The 18,063-nt window shown below is 56.9% G+C and overlaps 2 protein-coding genes across 3 annotated transcripts; both read right to left on the bottom strand.

Annotated features, from left to right (window-relative positions):
• Positions 1–6,797: 6,797 nt before the first annotated feature.
• Positions 6,798–11,606, bottom strand: BCL7B (BAF chromatin remodeling complex subunit BCL7B). 2 transcript variants are annotated; one of them, XM_065853187.2, is made up of 6 exons: positions 11,453–11,606; positions 10,952–11,027; positions 10,368–10,464; positions 9,160–9,330; positions 8,896–8,975; positions 6,798–7,732 (listed from the first exon to the last, which is right to left on the bottom strand). In XM_065853187.2, the coding sequence occupies exons 1-6, from the start codon at positions 11,542–11,544 to the stop codon at positions 7,640–7,642; spliced, it is 609 nt and encodes a 202-aa protein (XP_065709259.1). In that variant the 5' UTR covers positions 11,545–11,606; the 3' UTR covers positions 6,798–7,639. The 2 variants fall into 2 exon arrangements, with proteins under 2 accessions (XP_065709259.1, XP_065709258.1); XM_065853186.2 differs by having other exon boundaries at positions 9,160–9,345.
• A 645-nt stretch (positions 11,607–12,251) lies between these two features.
• On the bottom strand, positions 12,252–17,697 carry TBL2 (transducin beta like 2). The gene is made up of 7 exons (XM_065853134.2): positions 17,538–17,697; positions 17,328–17,458; positions 17,072–17,256; positions 16,375–16,526; positions 14,504–14,630; positions 13,492–13,644; positions 12,252–12,827 (listed from the first exon to the last, which is right to left on the bottom strand). The coding sequence occupies exons 1-7, from the start codon at positions 17,659–17,661 to the stop codon at positions 12,371–12,373; spliced, it is 1,329 nt and encodes a 442-aa protein (XP_065709206.1). The 5' UTR covers positions 17,662–17,697; the 3' UTR covers positions 12,252–12,370.
• Between the last annotated feature and the right edge of the window lie 366 nt (positions 17,698–18,063).

Below are 18,063 nucleotides of genomic sequence, written 5' to 3' on the forward strand. Positions count from 1 at the left end.
ACAGTTGACTCTTTGGACCTCTTCATGGAGACCAGCACCCCCTCCTGCCAGGGCCTCGCCCCCAAGCGGCGGGCGGGCTGTCCCTTGGAGGGCCGGCCAGGGGGCAGCCCCGGTCCCCCCCACGGCACCTCGGGGCCGTTTTGCTGCCAGCCCCTGGTGCCACTGGCGCTGCCGCATTCCCCGGCCCTTCCCTGCCGTGAAAACGTTCTGGACATTCCCACACACCATACGGCACAATCTCTTCGCTTGCAGAGCGAAGTGTCGAGGGGGAGTGATTTAGGGTTCTGCTCGCTGCAGAACCATGTTTAGATTTCTCAAAGAGAAATGTGACTTAAAGGAGTTCAGTGTTGGGTTCTCTGTTGTTCACTGCGTGGGGAAAATGAGCCAAGCCGAACACTGCTGGCCTCTCCAGGAGCCTGCGCCCGTTCACGGAGCAAATGTTCGGGCGTCTTTCCTCCTGATAACCGTTCACTCCGGAGTCTGTATTTAGAGCTCCAGAGGCAAACTTTCAGGAGAGGCCTGATAACCGTATGCAAAGCAGACTTTCATGAAACAAAATTCTCAGGAAAAGAAAATTTAATGGAATAGAACAGCAGGAGGGCTGGCTCAAGCTGGGTACCTGAGCAGGGGTCCAACCTGAGCATAGAAAACCATCCCTTCCAATCCCTAACACTCTGTGATTCTGTGACTTTTATCTCCTTACAGACCATTCACACCACGATTCAGTCCAACAGCAACATTTCACTTTGGGGTCTTCTTGCTTCTCACTGGGTCTTTTCACTCATCTCACATGTGCCTTTGTTCAGTTCAGCTGCAGACATTGTTTATGGCCCATGGCCTTGCAGGTACTGTTTGTCTGAATAAATCCTTTTCCTCTCAGCAAAGTGCCAAGCAGGCCCCGTTCTGCAGACGTCTGTGATGCGTCCATGTCAGCCTTGAAGTCGTTATTTTTCCCCAGTCAGTTCCGTTCTTCCCAGCAAAGTGTGAACCAGACCTTGTCTTGCAAATGTTCACTGTGGTTTGTAGTTGCTGTTGGTAAATATGAGCAGAACTTTACAGCTCAAGATTTTAGCAAAGATTTTTTACAAAGTTTTCTTTTACAGCAAAGATTTTAGCTTACTAAGTAACAGGAAGCAGAGAGTATATTAAAAATCATATAGCCTTATACTTCTAGATGATTCATCATATCTAGTACGCATTTGCTGAAGCTAAATGATTTATATGAAATATAAATTGGGCTCATCCACTGACCTGTGAGCAGTAAAACCATGGCCATACGGCTGGTTATTCAGCAGAGCGAGCTCAAAGTGGGCTCACCCAGGCTGTCATATTATCAAATAAAGTGGTTGACTCGTAGCTCGGGGCTCTGGAGCTGGAGAAGAGGAGACTGAGGGGGTACTCATTCCTGGGGATCAATATGGAAAGGGGCAGTGTCAGGAGGATGGAGCCAGGCTCTTGTCGGTGACAACCAGTGACAGGACAAGGGGCAATGGGTTCAAACTGGAACACAGGAGGTTCCACTTAAATTTGAGAAGAAACTTGTTCCTGGTGAGGGTGGCAGAGCCTGGCCCAGGCTGCCCAGGGAGGTTGTGGAGTCTCCTTCTGTGCAGACATTCAAACCCGCCTGGACACCTTCCTGTGGAACCTCAGCTGGGTGTTCCTGCTCCATGGGGGGATTGCACTGGATGAGCTTTACAGGGCCCTTCCAACCCCTGACATTCTGGGATTCTGTGAAATAGTGTGAGTAATAAATTCAGAGTTCCCATGATACCTGGTGGTAAATCTGTAAGGGGTTTTTTTTCCCGAGTAAAAGAGTTATAAACTCCATGCTCCAGGCATGGCTGACTTCTAAATGGAATAAGAAAAAGTCTCCTTGGAGGGATCTGTGTCCCTTCTATCTGCCTTTTCATTATTCAGGTGTTCCTCTGACAGCTATGTCGCTGCCGCTGAAGCAGGAGGAACAGCCCACTTGCAGCATCTACTGCACTCCTGACTGGTAAAACACCATGAGAACAGCAAGCCAAAAGGCACCATCATCAGTCTTTGATGTACAGATACACATTCCTGTTAAATACATGGCAATACACGCAGATACCTCTCACATCTCAATGCTAAACATGCTGCTCCTTGAAAATAACCCGTGACGGTAATTTTAAAGAATATTAACACAAATCATCTCTTAAGTTCACAGGTTAAAATTAGAGCTTTACCCAGTCACAGCACACAGACAAATCTCAAATGCAAGCACATTCTCATCAAGAAACGGCAACTGCTGTACCGAAACACTATTGACCGATCAGTAAATCTGAGAGCAATGCTAAAAACAGGTGCAGAAATACGGCAAAATTACAAAAATAATTAGAAAAAATAGCAATTAGTACATACACCCATAGTTCAAAATCTGGGAAAAAAAATCCATGGACTATGTTTTATGAGCAAGCGGCTGTTTGCTGCTGATGAGAGTGGTTCTGACACTGGGAAAGGGCCTGGAATGCTGTGTCTATCCCATGTGCCTCAGAGCTTGACCCGAAGCCCCAGCCCCGCTCTGCAGGAGCCCAGCAGGGTTTACATTGCCCTTGGCTACTTCTGCTGTCTTCTCTTTCAGGGCTGGTATATGCGGGTATCTGTTGCTCAGCAACCACCGCAGCTTTTATAGCGGAACAGTTTCTGAAATAATCAAAGTCTTCACCTAAAAGATAAAGCCAAGGCTGGGTTCTCCACCCTGCCAGGGCTGAGCTTTACTGTCCCGTGTGCCACAGCCCGAGGAGCAGGGTGCACAATTAACTCCCGGTTGAGATAAATGTCTGAGACAATCAGACACCCCAGCGCTCACTGCTCAGCCCTGGAGACCCGCGGAGCAGCGCTGCTCGCACCGAGCCACGGCCGCTGCACCGAGTGTGCAAGGCCTCAAATCAGAGGTTGGTCTGGTTACTTTGTTTGGATTCGTTGGCCTGTTTGGAGGTTTTTTCCTGCTAGTTTGCCTGGAATAGCATTTTTTTCTGTTAACAACCATCCATGTGGGTAACAACCATCAATGTACACAGACAGCAGCAACAAGCAGGGCTTCTGCACAGGATGATGATGCAGAGATACAGATGTGGCAGGACAGCAGAGGCCTTGAGATGTTGTGAGAGTCGGTCCGAAGATGGAGCAGTATTTGCCTGACCATCGCTATCAAGAACTTAGAGAACCGAGGCCCTGACAGAAAGAACGCAGGGACAGTGACCTGGAGAGAGCCCCGAGGAGCAGCACGGTGTTGCACTGTTGCCCCGACACGGGGGCTCCTGCTCACAATGGCTGCTGTGTGGACTTCGCCTGCTGCTTCAGCCAAACCAGCCCCCCGCTCCCGAAAGCTGTTGTTATGAGGGTCTCTTCGACCCAGGGACAAGAGCTGCTGTCCAGAAGCTGTGTTCTCACCTGCAGCCTCCGTCACACGTGTCGCCCACCTGCTCCCCCAAACAATGGCAATGAAAGGAGCATGGCCAGGAGCTCACCAAGGGTCCTGAGGTCACCCAATGGACCAGAGAAAGACCCCTGAGTGCTGGACACGTAAGCGTTGGCAAAAGTGTGGATGTTTCGAGCCTGCGCAGTACGAGCCTGGGTTGTGAAATCAAGGTGGAGACTGGGCTGAAACAATGGGAGCGAGGGGGGTGAAGAAGCACAAGAGATGGGACCAGAATGGACACCACTGAAGATCTTCCCACCAGAGGATCCCGAACCACGACGAAGGACCAGCCGGACTGCATGGGACCGGAGACCAGAGGGAGCTTCTGGAGCTGGACTGGTGGGAAACGCAACCTCATTTCTCATCTTTTACTTTTACTTTTACTTTTACCCACTTCTTTCCCCTTTCATTTTCTTACTCTCTCTCTCTATCGTGTGCCGCTTTACAGGCAAATTAATAAAGTAACACTGCTTGATTGAATTATAACCCCTCGGCATTTTGGTCGCCTTAATTTTGCGCTCTGAGATCAAGGTTAAAAGAACCATCACGAGTCCATCGCCGAATGGACCGTGACAGATGTGGGACACAGGGCTGAATGCAGGTGTGGGAGGGCGAGAGACAGAGCACAGGAGAACCCAAGGCCAGAAGCAGCTCTCGGATGGCCAGATAAAGAAATGTGGCCCCAGAGCAGGACAAAGTGGCTGTAAGGGTAACACAGAACAGGTACCCAGCTTCTGTGGGACATGGCGGTTTACTGAACTCCCACGGAGCAGTGAACTTGCAGCCCAGCAACTAAAAACAAGGTGTAAAAGTGCATTGGAAACCTACAGCAAGTGACCCCAAACAGATCCTGGAGTGGGAAAAAGGAACAATCACCATCAACCGCACACTCCTGACAAAAGAACTGGGGGTGTGACAACTCACCCCAACAACCCCAGCAGACTGGAGCCGTTGACAGCAGGACCCTGAGCCTAACGCCAGGAACGGGGATGGATATAGGAAACATGCAGGTAACTATTATTATTTTTTTTTCACGTTGATATTAATTTGTCTTTATCTATGAGAGCTAGATCTTGATTAATAGTAACTCTTTGATGAGACTACTTAGATTTCAGTTATGCTAGAAATAAATTATTCTCTCTCTTTCTCTCTTTCGTCCATAGAAAGATTTCTGAGCGTAAGGGGCAGGCAGTGCCCCCGTAACACGGGGTGTGCTCTCAGCAATTGTGTGCATCAAGTATCGTACTTAGTGGCAAAAATGGGAGAAAAGATCAAAACACCTGAAAAAATCAGGGAAATCAACATTCTTGGAGCAGTGGCATCTTCTACATACCCTAACAGTTGTGTGCCTAAAATCTTATCTTTATATCGCATTATCTTCCTAGGAGTTCTGTCAAATACAACCTTTAATTAAACAAACAAACAAACACACACTAACAAAAACCTCACAAACAACAGAATAACCAGCTTACCTGGGTAGAGAGATCTTTGGAGTTCAGAACTGCAGTTCAGAACTTAGAGAACCCAGCACTAAAGAGTAACTAAAATGATTAATTAAAAACTTCCCCTCTCAATTTTACTCAAGAAAATTCTGTGCAGGCAGTGAAGAATGACAGTGTTGTGTCAAACCAAAGGGACCCTGAGCTGCTCGGAGCATCGACGATTGATTCACTGTTCAACGGCAACACCTGGCGCCCACGGGGGATGAGTTTGTTGAGACCCCAGTGCATGGGTGCAGTGAACCCCCCAGTGCACAGGAACCACCTACATGGACCACCAGCCTCTTGCAGAGACGCTCTGGAGCGAAAGACCTATGGGACAATCCAGCGCTCGAGCCACAGATCCACAGCTTGGTGGCTGCACTTGCTCCGGGACTACACAGCTCCACGTTTGGAGAAAAAGCAGCGACTCGGCTGCTGTGTCCACTGAAGTATTTGTTGCTTTCAGTGAAGTGTTCGCTGGTGTCAGTGCGGCCGACGCAGCCGCGGGGACTCTGCTCCACAGCCACAGCAGCGCTGGCTCCCGACAGCAGCAATTCGTGTCCTCACTCTCCGTCCTCCCTCCTCCTCCCGAACTCAGCATCCCACACAGTATCACAGTATCACAGTATGTTTGGGATCGGAAGGGACCTCAAATGATCATCCAGTCCAATCCCCCTGCTGGAGCAGGAACGCCTAGGAGAGGTCGCACAGGAAGGTGTCCAGGCAGGTTTGAATGTCTGCAGGGAAGGAGACTCCACAACCTCCCTGGGCAGCCTGTTCCAGTGCTCTGTTACCCTCACTGAGAAGAAGTTCTTTCTCAAATTTAAGTGGAACCTCTTGTGTTCCAGCTTGATCCCATTGCCCCTTGTCCTATCATTGTTTGCCACTGAGAAGAGCCTGACTCCATCCTCGTGGCACTCACCCTTTATATATTTATAAACATTAATAAGGTCACCCCTCAGTCTCCTCTTCTCCAAACTAAAGAGCCCCAGCTCCCTCAGCCTTTCTTCATAAGGGAGATGCTCCACTCCCTTAATCATCTTTGTTGCCCTACGCTGGACCCTCTCCAGCAGTTCCCTGTCCTTCTGGAACTGAGGGGCCCAGAACTGGACACAATATTCCAGATGGGGTCTCACCAGGGCGGAGTAGAGGGGAAGGAGGACCTCTCTCGATCTACTGACCACCCCCCTTGTAATACACCCAAGGATGCCATTGGCCTTCCTGGCCACAAGGGCACACACGCTGCTAAAGCTCCTTTCATCGCCTCCTCTGATGGCAAGAGATGTTCTTTTTGGATCTCTCTCCTAAAACTGTTTTCCAAATATCTACAAAGCGGGATAGCTTGTTTTGAGATCAATCAGCAGGCGTCCTTCTCATCTGGCCGCCCAGATCCTGGAAAGATAAATTTTTAAAAGCACTTGGCGATTGTACCGGCAGCATGACAAAGGAAACCAAATACCTTCGGCTTCGGCTTCCGCGATGGATCGGGTACACTGGAAAAGAACGAGCATCCCTTGCAACGCACGAGCGAATCAAAGCCGACCGGGGACCCGCGCCCGCCGCTAACCCAGCTCCTGTACTGGGCTCTCCGCACGCTGGGTTCTGCGCGTTCTCTTGCAGCTGCGCACAGAACTGACCGCGGCTGTCGCGACAGGAGCGGCTCCCACCGCCCCCTCCCCGCGCCGGGACAGACCCCGGGCGGCGGGACCGGAGGGTCCGGCGGGGAGCGGAGCGACCCCGCGAGGGGCCGGTGCGGAAGGGCCGGGGCCGCCACAGGGTGGGGGGGTTCCCGGTCCCGCCGCCGGCTCGGGGGGGTTCGGGGCCGCGCCCCAACCCGGACAGCGCTGCCCACCCCCGCAGACACAGGGCGCTGTATTTCAAATAGTTTAATTTTAAAAATATTCTATTCAGTGCTAAAATAACTTTCCACTCCCACGCGCGGCCGCGCCTTCGGCTTCGCCAGGCTCGATCACAGACTCGGCGGGACATGCAGTGGCGGCGGGGGGGGCTGGGGGCGGCGGGGCAGCGGGAGCTCGGGGGCGGGGGGCAGAGCCCCGGGGCGGGGGCGCTTCCTGGGGGGGCCGGGGCCCCGCGCATCCTTCCCGGGAATGGGGGGGTCCCCGGGGCGCAGGAGGGGCTGTGGGCCCAGCCGGTCCCTGCCCCCGCGGGGGTCGCGCTCCTGTCCCTCCCGACACTAATGGCTTTAATTAGCACCTTATTGCACGGCGTCCCAGCGCGTCCAGCCGCTGCAGGGCAGGACTCGGGCTTCCCCCCCGCCACCCCCATCCCACCTCCCGCCTCTGCTCCGAAGGGAGCAGACAAATCACACCGTGGAGGGGGAGGGGCTCTCCCGCTCCCAGCACCTTGGGAACGGTGGGCAGGGGAGGCAAACAGCATCTGCCAGGGGCCGGGGGGCCACGGAACCCTTCCCAGACAACCTCTCCTGCATGGGAGACCCCCCCGCTCCAGGACAGGTCAGCAGGGAGAGAAGGAGCCAATAAATAGAAGCAAATTTGCAGGTACTGGTGGCAGCCCCCTCTGGCAGGGAACACGGGCTCCTGCCCCCGAGAGCAGGCAGGGCAGGGCAGGCTGGGGGGGCAAGCGGGGGAGCGCCCGTCCCTGGGGAAGGGGCGGGCTGGGGGGAGCACCCCGGGCCCCCGGGGAGGGCAGCGGCTCTGCGAGGGGCTGGCGAAGCGCTGTCCGGGCGGGCAGGCTAGCTCTCCGAGGCCGTGTGGCACGCAGAGTTCTGATCGGCACAAAATCTCTTCAGCGGCGGCGCACCCGAGTCCTCCTCCTCTTCAGTTACCTGCAGGAGCCAGAGGTCAGGGACAGGAGCTCAGCGTGTCAGCGAGCCACGCGGGCTCAGGGACACCCCGGGCTGAACCTGTGAGGAAGCTCCAGGGCAACAGGAGTCAGCCAGAATCACAGAACCATTTTGGCTGGAAAAGGCCCTCAAGATCATGGAGTCCAACCATAACCCACCCCTGGCACTGCCCCATGTCCTGAGAACCTCATGTCCGTCTGTCCAACCCTCCAGGGATGGTGACTCCAGCACTGCCCTGGGCAGCCTGTTCCAATGCCCCACAGCCCTTTGGGGAAGAAATTGTTCCCCACATCCAACCTCAACCTCCCCTGGTGCAACTTGAGGCCGTTTCCTCTGCTCCTGGCGCTTGTTCCTGGGGAGCAGAGCCCGACCCCCCTGGCTCCAAGCTCCTTTCAGGCAGTTCAGAGATCAGAAGGTCTCCCCTCAGCTCCTGTTCTCCAGCTGAACCCCCCAGGTCCCTCAGCCGCTCCCATCACACTTGTGCTCCAGCCCCCCACCAGAACCACTGTTTTACTGCACCTCCATGTCCTTTCCTCACACTTTGGCACCCGAGCTGAAGCAGGCACAGCTTGGGAAGCCGTGAGGTTTGGGACTGCAGAACGCATCCATCACGGTGCTTCTGCCGCAACGAGCAGCAGCGGGGGGAAAGGGCCCAGCTGGGTCCATGCGCATTCATAGAATTGTTTTGGTTGGAAAGACCTTTGAGATTACGAAGTCCAACCATTAACCTGCCAAGTCTACTTCTAAGCCACATATCACTAAATTAATTACACAGAATTTAGAAGGACCTTATTTTGACTCCAAATCTTATTCTCCTTGCGCTAGGAGAGTATCTTTTCAAATAACACAGGGGAGAACGGCAACTCTGTTCTTACTCTATAGAGTAGCCAACAGTAATATGCCATATTCAGAAACAAAAAGACAACATTCAAAAATGTGCTTTTCTTGATTAGGATATTAACAAACCTTAAAAAGCCAATCAAAGACAGGAATGCACAAACTCATTAATACTGTTTCCCATATTTACAAGAACAGAACTATCCCGTCAGCAGAAGACCCTGATGTGCTCACAGGGGGTCATTCCAGGCTGACATTTACAGGGTTTTTTCTAGATTCAGACATGGTTTCAACCCCCCTTCCCTTACCTGAGTCTCAAGGGGGACCGGCTCTTCCTTTGTGAGAGTGGGAGGCTCGTCTGCAACTTCCGAGGAAGGCAGGGAGGGCTCTGGGGAGAACAGACAGGTTATGGACCTGCCGAGCCGGGAACTCAGTGCTGAGCCAGCGCAGGAGACGAGTCTCTGCTGCCCTGTCCCTCGGCAGCACCTCAGTCACCTGCCGGCCCAGGAACGGCTCTGGCAGGGCCTCCCCCCATCCAGCGCCCACCCCTGTCCCTCCCAGCCCAGTGTCACCTTCCAGCGTCTCCTGCCCCAGGGTGGGAGGCTGCGAGTCGTCCGTGCGGAAGTCAGAGGTGTGTGCAGGACTCATGGACTCGCTCTGCTGGGGGCTGGGGCTGGAGTTGGGGCTGCTGTCCACCTTCAGCTGGTAGACGTCCGACAGGGAACTCTGGTTGCTGTTCTCATCTGCAGAAACAGCACCTAGTGAAGAAGAGTACCTTGACCCAGGGGCACCACAGCCGAGGGCGGCACCGCGAGACGGGGTCTTTGGGAGAAGGACAGAGCCAGAGTCAGTCCGAGTATCGGTGATTCACTGCCACTGGTCGACAGAAGCGCTGCTGGGCAGGGGACACCCCGCCAGGAGGCACCAGATACACAACTGGCCCATGGGAGAGGGTGGTTCTGCCCAGGGACTGAGTCTGAGCAGCCACAGCTGTTCAGAACGAAACAGTAGAAGGCACAGGGGTGACACAAAGTGCTGCGCTGCCAAACCTCACACCCCCAGCTTGGGAGGGCCACAGTGGTCAGGCATTTGAGGGCAGGAAAACTCTTGCTGGTGCCCCAGGGTTTTGTAGCTCCACTGTTCGCGGGGCTGCGATGTGACACCAGCAGCAGCGCTCAGTTCCTGCCTCCAAAGGGGCAGCAACCCTGGCACACACCTTTCCAGTTACAGCGATCCCGAACCGCAGACCTCCAGCGTTAACCCTTCCCACCGCAGTTCTAAAGCGCCAGCATGTCCCCTGATTGTCTTTGGACGCACTGAGAGCTGAGACACTGTGAACAGGCAGCAAGTCCACGCGCTGCCCGAGCCTCATGTGGCTCCATCACAGCCTGCTGGAGGCTGCCCGCGGTGCTCTGGGATCAAGAGCAAGGTCAGGGAGATCCTCTGCCCTTCCATCCCATGCAGGTCACCGCTGGGGCTCCACCGCAGGCAGCTCCCGGCCTCCCCTCGCCGGGACTGCAGAGCAGGAGCAGGAATCCCCACTCCTCCGGTGCCCTATGAAGTTTCCCACAGGGAGATCCCAGAAGCTGGATGAAGATTCTTGCTGACAGCACAAACGAACAGCTTCAGGAGGGACAGGCCAGAGGTGGATCAGCCCAGCCCTGCACTGCAGACACACACTGCCCATCCCAATACATGAAGCACACGTCAGCCAGTGACATCCCGGCCTCTGTACAGCCTGAGGGTCCCTCCCCAGCTTGAAGGGCTCAGCCACACTCACCTTGGAACTCCAGCAGGAGAGAGGAGTTTGCAGAGGTGTCAGCTGGGAAGCCATTGGGTTCTCGGGCAGTGCTGCTACTCGACTTGGATTTCTCTTTCTTTAGGAAAGAAAAACAAGCTCAGGTCAGAGGAGCCCGCACTGGCAAGAGGAAGCGGACGTGTCCACCCCGTAGCCCAGAGGGATGTGCTGGTGCAGCCCCTTCCCCTTTGGGCACTCTCCCAACCTGCCTCAAAGGCAACGCTCCAGCTGCGGAGGGTTCAGAATCGGGACACAAGACAGAGCTGACACCCGTTCAGAAGCACCACCAAACACCAGGAAATCCCCCGGGGATGGAGGCAGAAAGTGCTGCGGGCAGCGGGCGTGTGTGAGGGAGGAAAACAGCCCGGCCCAGCCCAAACCGCAGCCCCAGCGCCGGGACCGCCGCGGGGCCAGGGCAGGAGATGCCGTGCCAGCCGGCCCAGCCGTGCCGGAGCCTGTGCCGAGGCGCCGCCCCGGGCAGTCCTGGCCCGGCTGGTGAGGCCGGGGAAGCGGCGGCGACCAGCGCAGCGCCGGGAGCGCCGGGCCCGTCCCGGAGCGGTACCCACCTCCTTGCTGTCCGCCACCGGCACCCACTTGAATATCCGCAGCGAGGTGTCTCCCACCGTCACCCACTTCTTCTCCCTGCGCGGACAGACACGGTCACGGCGCCCCCGCAGGACAGCGCCGGGGGAAGCCGGGCCGGGGGAAGTCGGACCGGGGGAAGTCGGACCGCGGGAAGCCGGGCCGGGGGTATCCTGGCAACAAGCCCCGCCCTCCCGCCTATGAGGCTCCGAGTGGCCCAGCGGAACGCCAATCGAGAGCACGCCAGCACCCCCGGCCCCTCAACCCGCACGCCTCGTTGTGATTGGATGGGACGCCCGCCGGGCACCGGCACTTCCGGTCCCCCCCGCATTCCCGAGCCGACAGGGCGAGCTAATTGGCTGCTGCCTCACGCAGCACGCTGATTGGACAGTCGCTACCGGAGCACTTCCACCGGCACCCGTGTGGTGCAGTGATTGGCTGCACGCCGGGCAGGCCCCACCCCCCCCCGCGGCCCCGCCTCTCACCATCTGCGGACGCGCTCGATGGCCGCCATCACTTTTTTGATGTCATCCTTGGCGCGGCTGCGGGTCTCGGCGCGCACCGAGCGGCCCGACATGGCGCCCGCAGCCCCGGCAGCCCCGGCTCCGCTGCGCCCGCCGCCTCCCTCCGCGCATGCGCGCGCCCCGCCCCGCCCACGCCCTGCGCGTGTGCGTCACCGCGCTCGCCACGCCCGGCAGGAGAGGGGCGTGAGGAGCAGGGAGTGCGCATGCGCAAGGTCGCCCCGCCCTCCTGCGGGCAACAAGGCGGTGCAAGGGCGGGGCGACGCCGTCACCACCATCTTGCTTTAGGGCAGGTCCCGCCCAGCGCCGGGCACGAACACGAGGGGGTCCTCCAGTCCCGGTTCAGCGCCGAACGGCGCCGCCCCAGGCCCGGGACCGCGACCAGAGGCACCGAGCCGTGCCCGCGGTGGCTGCGCTTGGCCTCAGCTCCGTGAGCCGGGCCATTTTAGCATCAACAACTCCCCCATTTTTGCAGCAACAACTGAGCCTGGGCAGCTCCTCGGAAAAAGAAAAAAACAAAACCAAAACACAGCAAAAACCCCCAACCAACCAAAAAAAAAATCCAAAACAAAACACACCCCCTAACATCCTTTTTTTAACCCCAGAAAAGCTCCCTGGCCTGGTCTGAGCCCTCCCATGGGATATGGGGTGGGGACAAGCCCAGGGAAGGAAACAACACAGGCGTCAGCCCTGGGGATGGCCCCTTTGGTTCCCCCGCCTCAGTGTCCAGCTCTGCATCCCAACAGCAGCAAGGAGGCCCCCGGCGCTTTCCACACTCTTTTATTACAAGTTATTCAGTGTTATGAAAAAAAAAGTCCCCAATGGCAGCAGGCGGCTGCCCGTGCCTGCAGGGAGCCAGGAGGTGCCACTGCAGGCAGAGGTTTAGTGTTTCTTGCCATAGATGGCGGCCAGCGCTTTGCGGGCGCTGGAGATCTGCTGCTCCAGCCTCTCGCACGTGGCTTTGTTGGTAGTCTTCTTCAGCATGGACTCCAACTCCTCCACCACCGCCCGGTGACCGGCCGTGTTGTGGAAGACGCAGATCGCCCGGTCCCCACACGACACCAGGTAGCGGCTGGTGGTGTCAAAAGCCAAGTCAGCGATGGGCTGTCCGTGCACGGCGAGGAAGCGCTCCTCCTCCTCGCCTCTCCTCGTGTTGTAGACGACAATGTCTGCGCCGCTGGAGACGGCGACGACACGAGCATCGGGGGACAGGGCGATGCGACAAGGCTCCGTCACCTCGCACTTCCCCGTCAGAAGCAGGTAGGGATCCTGCTGCTTCTTGTATTCCACATCCGTGTCCCAGAACTTCCATGTCCCATCTTTGGAAACCGTTGCCATCCTGCAGCCGGGAGACAGAGCACAAGTGAGGGTGAGGAAACCGGGCAGCACTTCATCCCTGCCACGCCAGCGCACTGGGAATCCTTTGTGGACAGACAGATCATAGACTCACAGAACAGTTAGTGTTGAAAGGACCTTCCCAGCCCCCCAGTGCCCCCCCTGCCATGAACAGGGACATCTTCAGCAGCTCAGGTTGCTCAGAGCCCCGTCCAGCCTGGCCTGGGATGTCTCCAGGGATGGTTCATCCACCACCTCTCTGGCCAACCTGGGCCAGGCTCTCACCACCCTCAGGGCAACAATTTCTTCCTCATGTCCAGCCTGAATCTCCCTCCTTCAGTCTAAACCATCACTCCTTGTCCTATCACAACAGGCCCTGCTCAAAAGTCTGTCCCCATCTTTCTTATGAGCCCCTTTTAAGTCTGGAAAGGTCACGATAAGTTCTCCAAGATATTTTGGGAAGCGTGAGTCTGTACACACACACTGTCCTGTCCTCCTCCCAGAGCACAGGAGGAAACCCCCGAGGAACACACGGTGGCGTGAGGCAGGGAGGGTTCTGCCACCCTGGTCTCCCCAGGATACGGTGTAGGAGAGCGGCCCCCGGCACAGGGAGGGGTGAGACGCTGAGCCAGAGCTGCTGTGTTGGGCAGCAGATGGGACACACGTACCTCCTGGAGTCATTGGAGAAGGAGAAGGAAAGGATGCCAGCAGTGTGGCCTTTCAACTCAAAAGCCCTGGTCACCTCCCGGAAATCCCCATTCTTGGAAAAACACACCTCCCACACCTTCACATCGGGGGTGAAGCCACAGGATGCCACAAACCTGGGTAAGAGAACAAGTGGAAACAGAGGGCATCTGTCAGAGAGCGTGGGCTATGGGGCAGCCTCACAGAGCGGGCAGGGGCCGAAGCAGCATCCCTGCACGGTGGGGTGCGCACGACAGGGCTCTGTGAGGGAAAAGCTATCCAGACTCCCACATTCCAATCTTCGCTTCAGTCAGCTGAAAAAAAGTTTTCCCTTTTCCCTGAAAGCAAGTTGGTAAGGGGAACGGTAAGGATGACCCCGGGGAGCAGAGCAGCACCTCCACAGTCCGGGTATGAGAAACTCCACATCTGAAATCAAAAAGCCAAGGGTTTTCGATCCCCAAACTGACTGAACCTTGAGCGTGGCAAGTATTCCTGCAACAACAAGTGACAGACAGAGCGGAGAACACGATTTTCCTGATAAGCAAACTCTCGGTAAGAAAGATTTTAATTCTGTAATGAACTTTGAGAGGTTACAGACAAGCTAGATGTGCTGTTTCCATGGGCCCACCTCCATCATGTGAGGCCAATGCTGTTCTCAGCTCTTCAGGAGATGATTCCCAGGAACAGCAGCGCTGAGGCACAACCACAAACAACCGCACGTCTGAGACTGTGCAGATGACAGTCAGCGCTCCTGGAGGGGCCACAATTGCTTTTTAAATTGTGGAACCCTCAGAAAATCGCATTAGAATAACAGCTAACTGCTGAGGGTCTGAACTGATAGAATCGTAGAATTGTTTAGGTTGGAAAACACCCCTAAGAATGTCGAGTCCAAGTGCAAGCAGGATGAGGTCCTCTGGGAAGGAGCGACACTCCTGCACACTCCTGGGGTTTCCCTAACCACAGCCGGAGCAGCTGGGAACCCCTCACAGCCCTCACCTTCCGCACGGTGACACCGCAGCGTAGGCATTGTTCATCTGGTTGGTGTTAATGCTGGCCAGGACGTCACCCTTCGGGCTCCAGATCAGGATGGTTGTGTCACTGGAAGCTGTCATGATGAACTTGCCTTCGGGGGAAAAGGCAAAGATCAGGAGAGGTCCCAGGCCCAGTGCTGCCACAAACTATTCAAAGGCCTGAGGGGGTTCCGTGCAGCTGCACAGTCAAGAAAACCAAAAGCAGCACCAAAATTCAAAGAGTGCCAGTCTGCTGGCACAGAGCAAAAAGCCACATCAGACGAATCAGCTCCTGGTTATCATAAAATCATAGAATAGTTTGGGTTGGAAGGTACTGTCAAAGGTCACCCAGTTCCCCCCCTGCCATGAGCAGGGACATCTTCACCAGCTCAGGTTGCTCAGAGCCCCGTCCAGCCTGGCCTGGGATGTCTCCAGGGATGGTTCATCCACCACCTCTCTGGCCAACCTGGGCCAGGCTCTCACCACCCTCAGGGCCAACAATTCCTTCCTCATGCCCAGCCTGAATCTCCCTCCTTCAGTTTAAAACCACCACCCCTTGTCCTATCACAACAGGCCCTGCTCAAAAGTCTTTCTCTTGGACCCCTTTTAAGTTCAGAAAGGCCACAATAAGGTCTCCCCAGAGCTTCTCTTCTCAGTTGAACACCCCAACTCTCTCAGCCTGTCCTCCCAGCAGAGCTGTTCCAGCCTCGGATCATTTCTGTGGCTCCCCTGGCCCCTCTCCAGCAGGTCCATGTGTGTCCTGTGCTGAGGACCCAGAGCTGGACCAGCACTGCAGGGGCTCTCACAGAGCGGGGCAGAGGGGACAATCCCCTCCCTGACCTGCTGGTCACACTGCTGGGGATGCAGCGCAGGGCATCATTGGCCTTTGGGCTGCGAGCGCACGTTGCCGGTTGTATCTCAGAGCCCCTGTGTCCTCTGCAGCCACCAGCCGGCGATGGGCACACACAGACCACACGTGTCTCGCCCCAGCACCCCTGATCCCCCTCTGAGTGCTCAGCACTGAGCTGGTACCACAGGAGCAAGGCAGCAGACTCAATCCTCCCCAGGCGCTTCAAACACAACTCTGTAGCTTCCGAGTCACAGACTGGGGCAGGCAGCTGGCTACAGCTCACACTGCTATTACCCAGGAGTAATGGATGTGCCGGCATTTTGGACTCCTGCTTGTTTCCATGTGCAATGTTTTTCCCCTTTTCCATCTCAAACAGGGAGTTGCCCTATTTACCTCCAGCTACTTGCTACAGGTTTAAGTTTTCACTTTAACAGTTGAACAAAGGTCTCCTATTACAGAGGTGAACTCACATCCACCTGCCTCGAACTGTTCGCTGGCTCATACTTGACGCATTAATCCCTCAAGCCCTCACCATTAACAGGTACCTCCCCCTCCAGCCTGTGTTCTAGAAAATCCCTGAAGTCCAAAAGAGACCATATGAACTCACTAGAGAGATTTTGACTGGTTAAACAGAGACTGGTGGGCTAGAGAACAGTGATCCTCTCAATACTGAGACCAGACCTCTTTGCAACAGCATCCATGAACATGTAAATTAAGAGACTGTGCATATGGAGGAGCTAATCCTGTCCTTACAGGAATACAGCTTCACCCACCGGCTGCTGCCCTTACAATTCTGTCTGAAAACTACATCTGTCCATTTACCCAGGAGTAAATAAAGACTAAAAAATAACATCTAGAAGACTACAGAGAATCAAATAATGGTGCAGAAATTGGCCTTGAGAATGCCAAAAACCTCAATGCTTTCAAACTGGCAGCTCTGACTTTACAAGGAAATCAAACCCAATCTCAAGAATCTCAACGAGTGAGGAGCTCTGTCATTTCCATACCTGTCTCTGCAATTCCTATGTTAATAACAGGAGCCTTGTGCTTCTTTGGGAAGTCGCCAGAAGTTGCAGTGAAGGTGAAGCTGCCATCATCCTTCTTGGTCATTTTATAGACACGAATAGTTTCGCCATTTGCCAGCCAAACAATAAAAGCCCTGAGTGGAAGGACAAACACCCTGAATCACTGAGGAACAGTCAGCTCAGCCCAGTGACAGCAGGTAAACTGACAGGTCATTCAGTGGCGACACACTGGGACATAAAAAGCTGCACACTTCATGAGGGCACCAAGTTCTCTCCCTGTGTTAGCTCCACTGCAACACTGACTGGAAAAGACCAGAATTTATTACTCCACATCTGGAAAGCAAACCCCTTCTCCTCTCTAAAAGAGGCCACTTCATAAAGCGCTGAGCTGTGCTTTTCACCAACCTTCCCAAGCCCCCGAGAGGCTCAGCAGCCCAGTCCAGCCGCAGCACCTGCTGGCAAAGACCCTACTCAGCGCCTTCCAGGGGGGTAAGTCAGGCACTGGGGTATTTGCCCTGAGCACCACAGTGAAGAGCCCCTTACTCTCATGACTGTGGTGCTATCACGGGACGTGGCCCCTGTGCAGCCCAGCCCGTGGGACATCCCGGTGCCCATACACCCCGAGTGAACCCGGGCTGGGGACGAGGACGGTGCGGAGCTGTGAGGGGTCCGGCCCTACCGTGAGTCGGGGCTGAGCCGGACGCGCTCGGCGTGGTCCAGCCGCACGTTGGCCCGCAGGCAGCGGTGCTCCCGCGCCGCCAGCTCCCGGGTGCTCCACAGCCGCACCGTGCGGTCCTCGGCGCACGACGCCAGGTACTTGCCGTTGCTGCTGAAGTCCAGGCAGCACACGGAGCCGCTGTGGCCCTGCGGGGAGAGCGCGGTCACAGCGCGGGGGCGGGCGGCGCCAGGCGCCGGTAGCGGGGCTCGCACGGTACCTTGAGGGCGGCGACCAGCAGCCGGTGGGTGAAGCTGTGCTGCCGCGGTTTGTCCTTCCGGGCCCGCGCCGGCGGCTTCGCCTTCCTGGGCTCCTCGGGTCTGGTGGCGGCGCGGCCGTTGGTCCCGGAACCTGCGGGGAGCGAGCGGGCGGGTAGGTCAGCCCAGAGCCGCCCGGCCCGGCCAGCCAGCCCCGGACCCCCAGTACTCACCGTCCAGCGGAGCGGCGGGCGGCCTCCACGAGCCAGCGCGGCGCAGCGCGACCGCCACCAGCAGCAAGATGAGGAGAGCGAGGGCACCCGGCAGCACCAACCCGCCGAGCGCCGCCGCCTCCATCCTCCCGCCGCCGCCACCTCAGCGGCCCCCACCCCCCCCGCCTGCGCGGAGCCCAGCGCGCGTGCGCCAGGCCGGTGGGCGGGGCCTCCGGGCACGCGCGGGTCCGCGCCACTCCCGCCCCGAGCTCGCGTAGGGCGGCCTCTGGCGGCGGGGGGTGGTACCGCTCCGCTCCGGGCCCGCCCGCTCCGCCCCCGTTCCCGCCCCCTCCCCCGCCCCCGCCCCCTCCCCCGCCCCCGCCCCCGCCCCCGCCCCCGCCCTCGCCCTCCCCCCCGCCCCAGCTCCCGTTCCCGCCCCTCCTCCCGCTCCCGCCCCTCCTCCCGCTCCCGCCCCTCTTCCCGCCCCCGGCCGCTGCGACCCCGCCTCCGCCCCGCCCCGCCCGGCGCCGGAAGAACCACGCAAGGG

The sequence above is a fragment of the Patagioenas fasciata genome, chromosome 19 (genome assembly GCF_037038585.1).
Source record: "Patagioenas fasciata isolate bPatFas1 chromosome 19, bPatFas1.hap1, whole genome shotgun sequence".
NCBI classification, from domain to species: domain Eukaryota; kingdom Metazoa; phylum Chordata; class Aves; order Columbiformes; family Columbidae; genus Patagioenas; species Patagioenas fasciata.

What these genes read in the sequence shown, in the direction of transcription:
- BCL7B (XM_065853186.2), bottom strand. Translation starts at nt 11,544, where the DNA reads ATGTCGGGCCGCTCGGTGCGCGCCGAGACCCGCAGCCGCGCCAAGGAT. An exon ending in CGGTGGCGGACAGCAAGGAG is followed by an intron (nt 10,465 to 10,951) that starts GTGGGTACCGCT and finishes TCTTTCCTAAAG; the next exon opens with AAAGAGAAATCCAAGTCGAG. An exon ending in CGGTCCCCCTTGAGACTCAG is followed by an intron (nt 7,733 to 8,895) that starts GTAAGGGAAGGG and finishes TGGCTCCTGCAG; the next exon opens with GTAACTGAAGAGGAGGAGGA.
- TBL2 (XM_065853134.2), bottom strand. Translation starts at nt 17,661, where the DNA reads ATGGAGGCGGCGGCGCTCGGCGGGTTGGTGCTGCCGGGTGCCCTCGCT. An exon ending in TGCTGGTCGCCGCCCTCAAG is followed by an intron (nt 17,257 to 17,327) that starts GTACCGTGCGAG and finishes CTCTCCCCGCAG; the next exon opens with GGCCACAGCGGCTCCGTGTG. An exon ending in CGGCTCAGCCCCGACTCACG is followed by an intron (nt 16,527 to 17,071) that starts GTAGGGCCGGAC and finishes CCTTCCACTCAG; the next exon opens with GGCTTTTATTGTTTGGCTGG.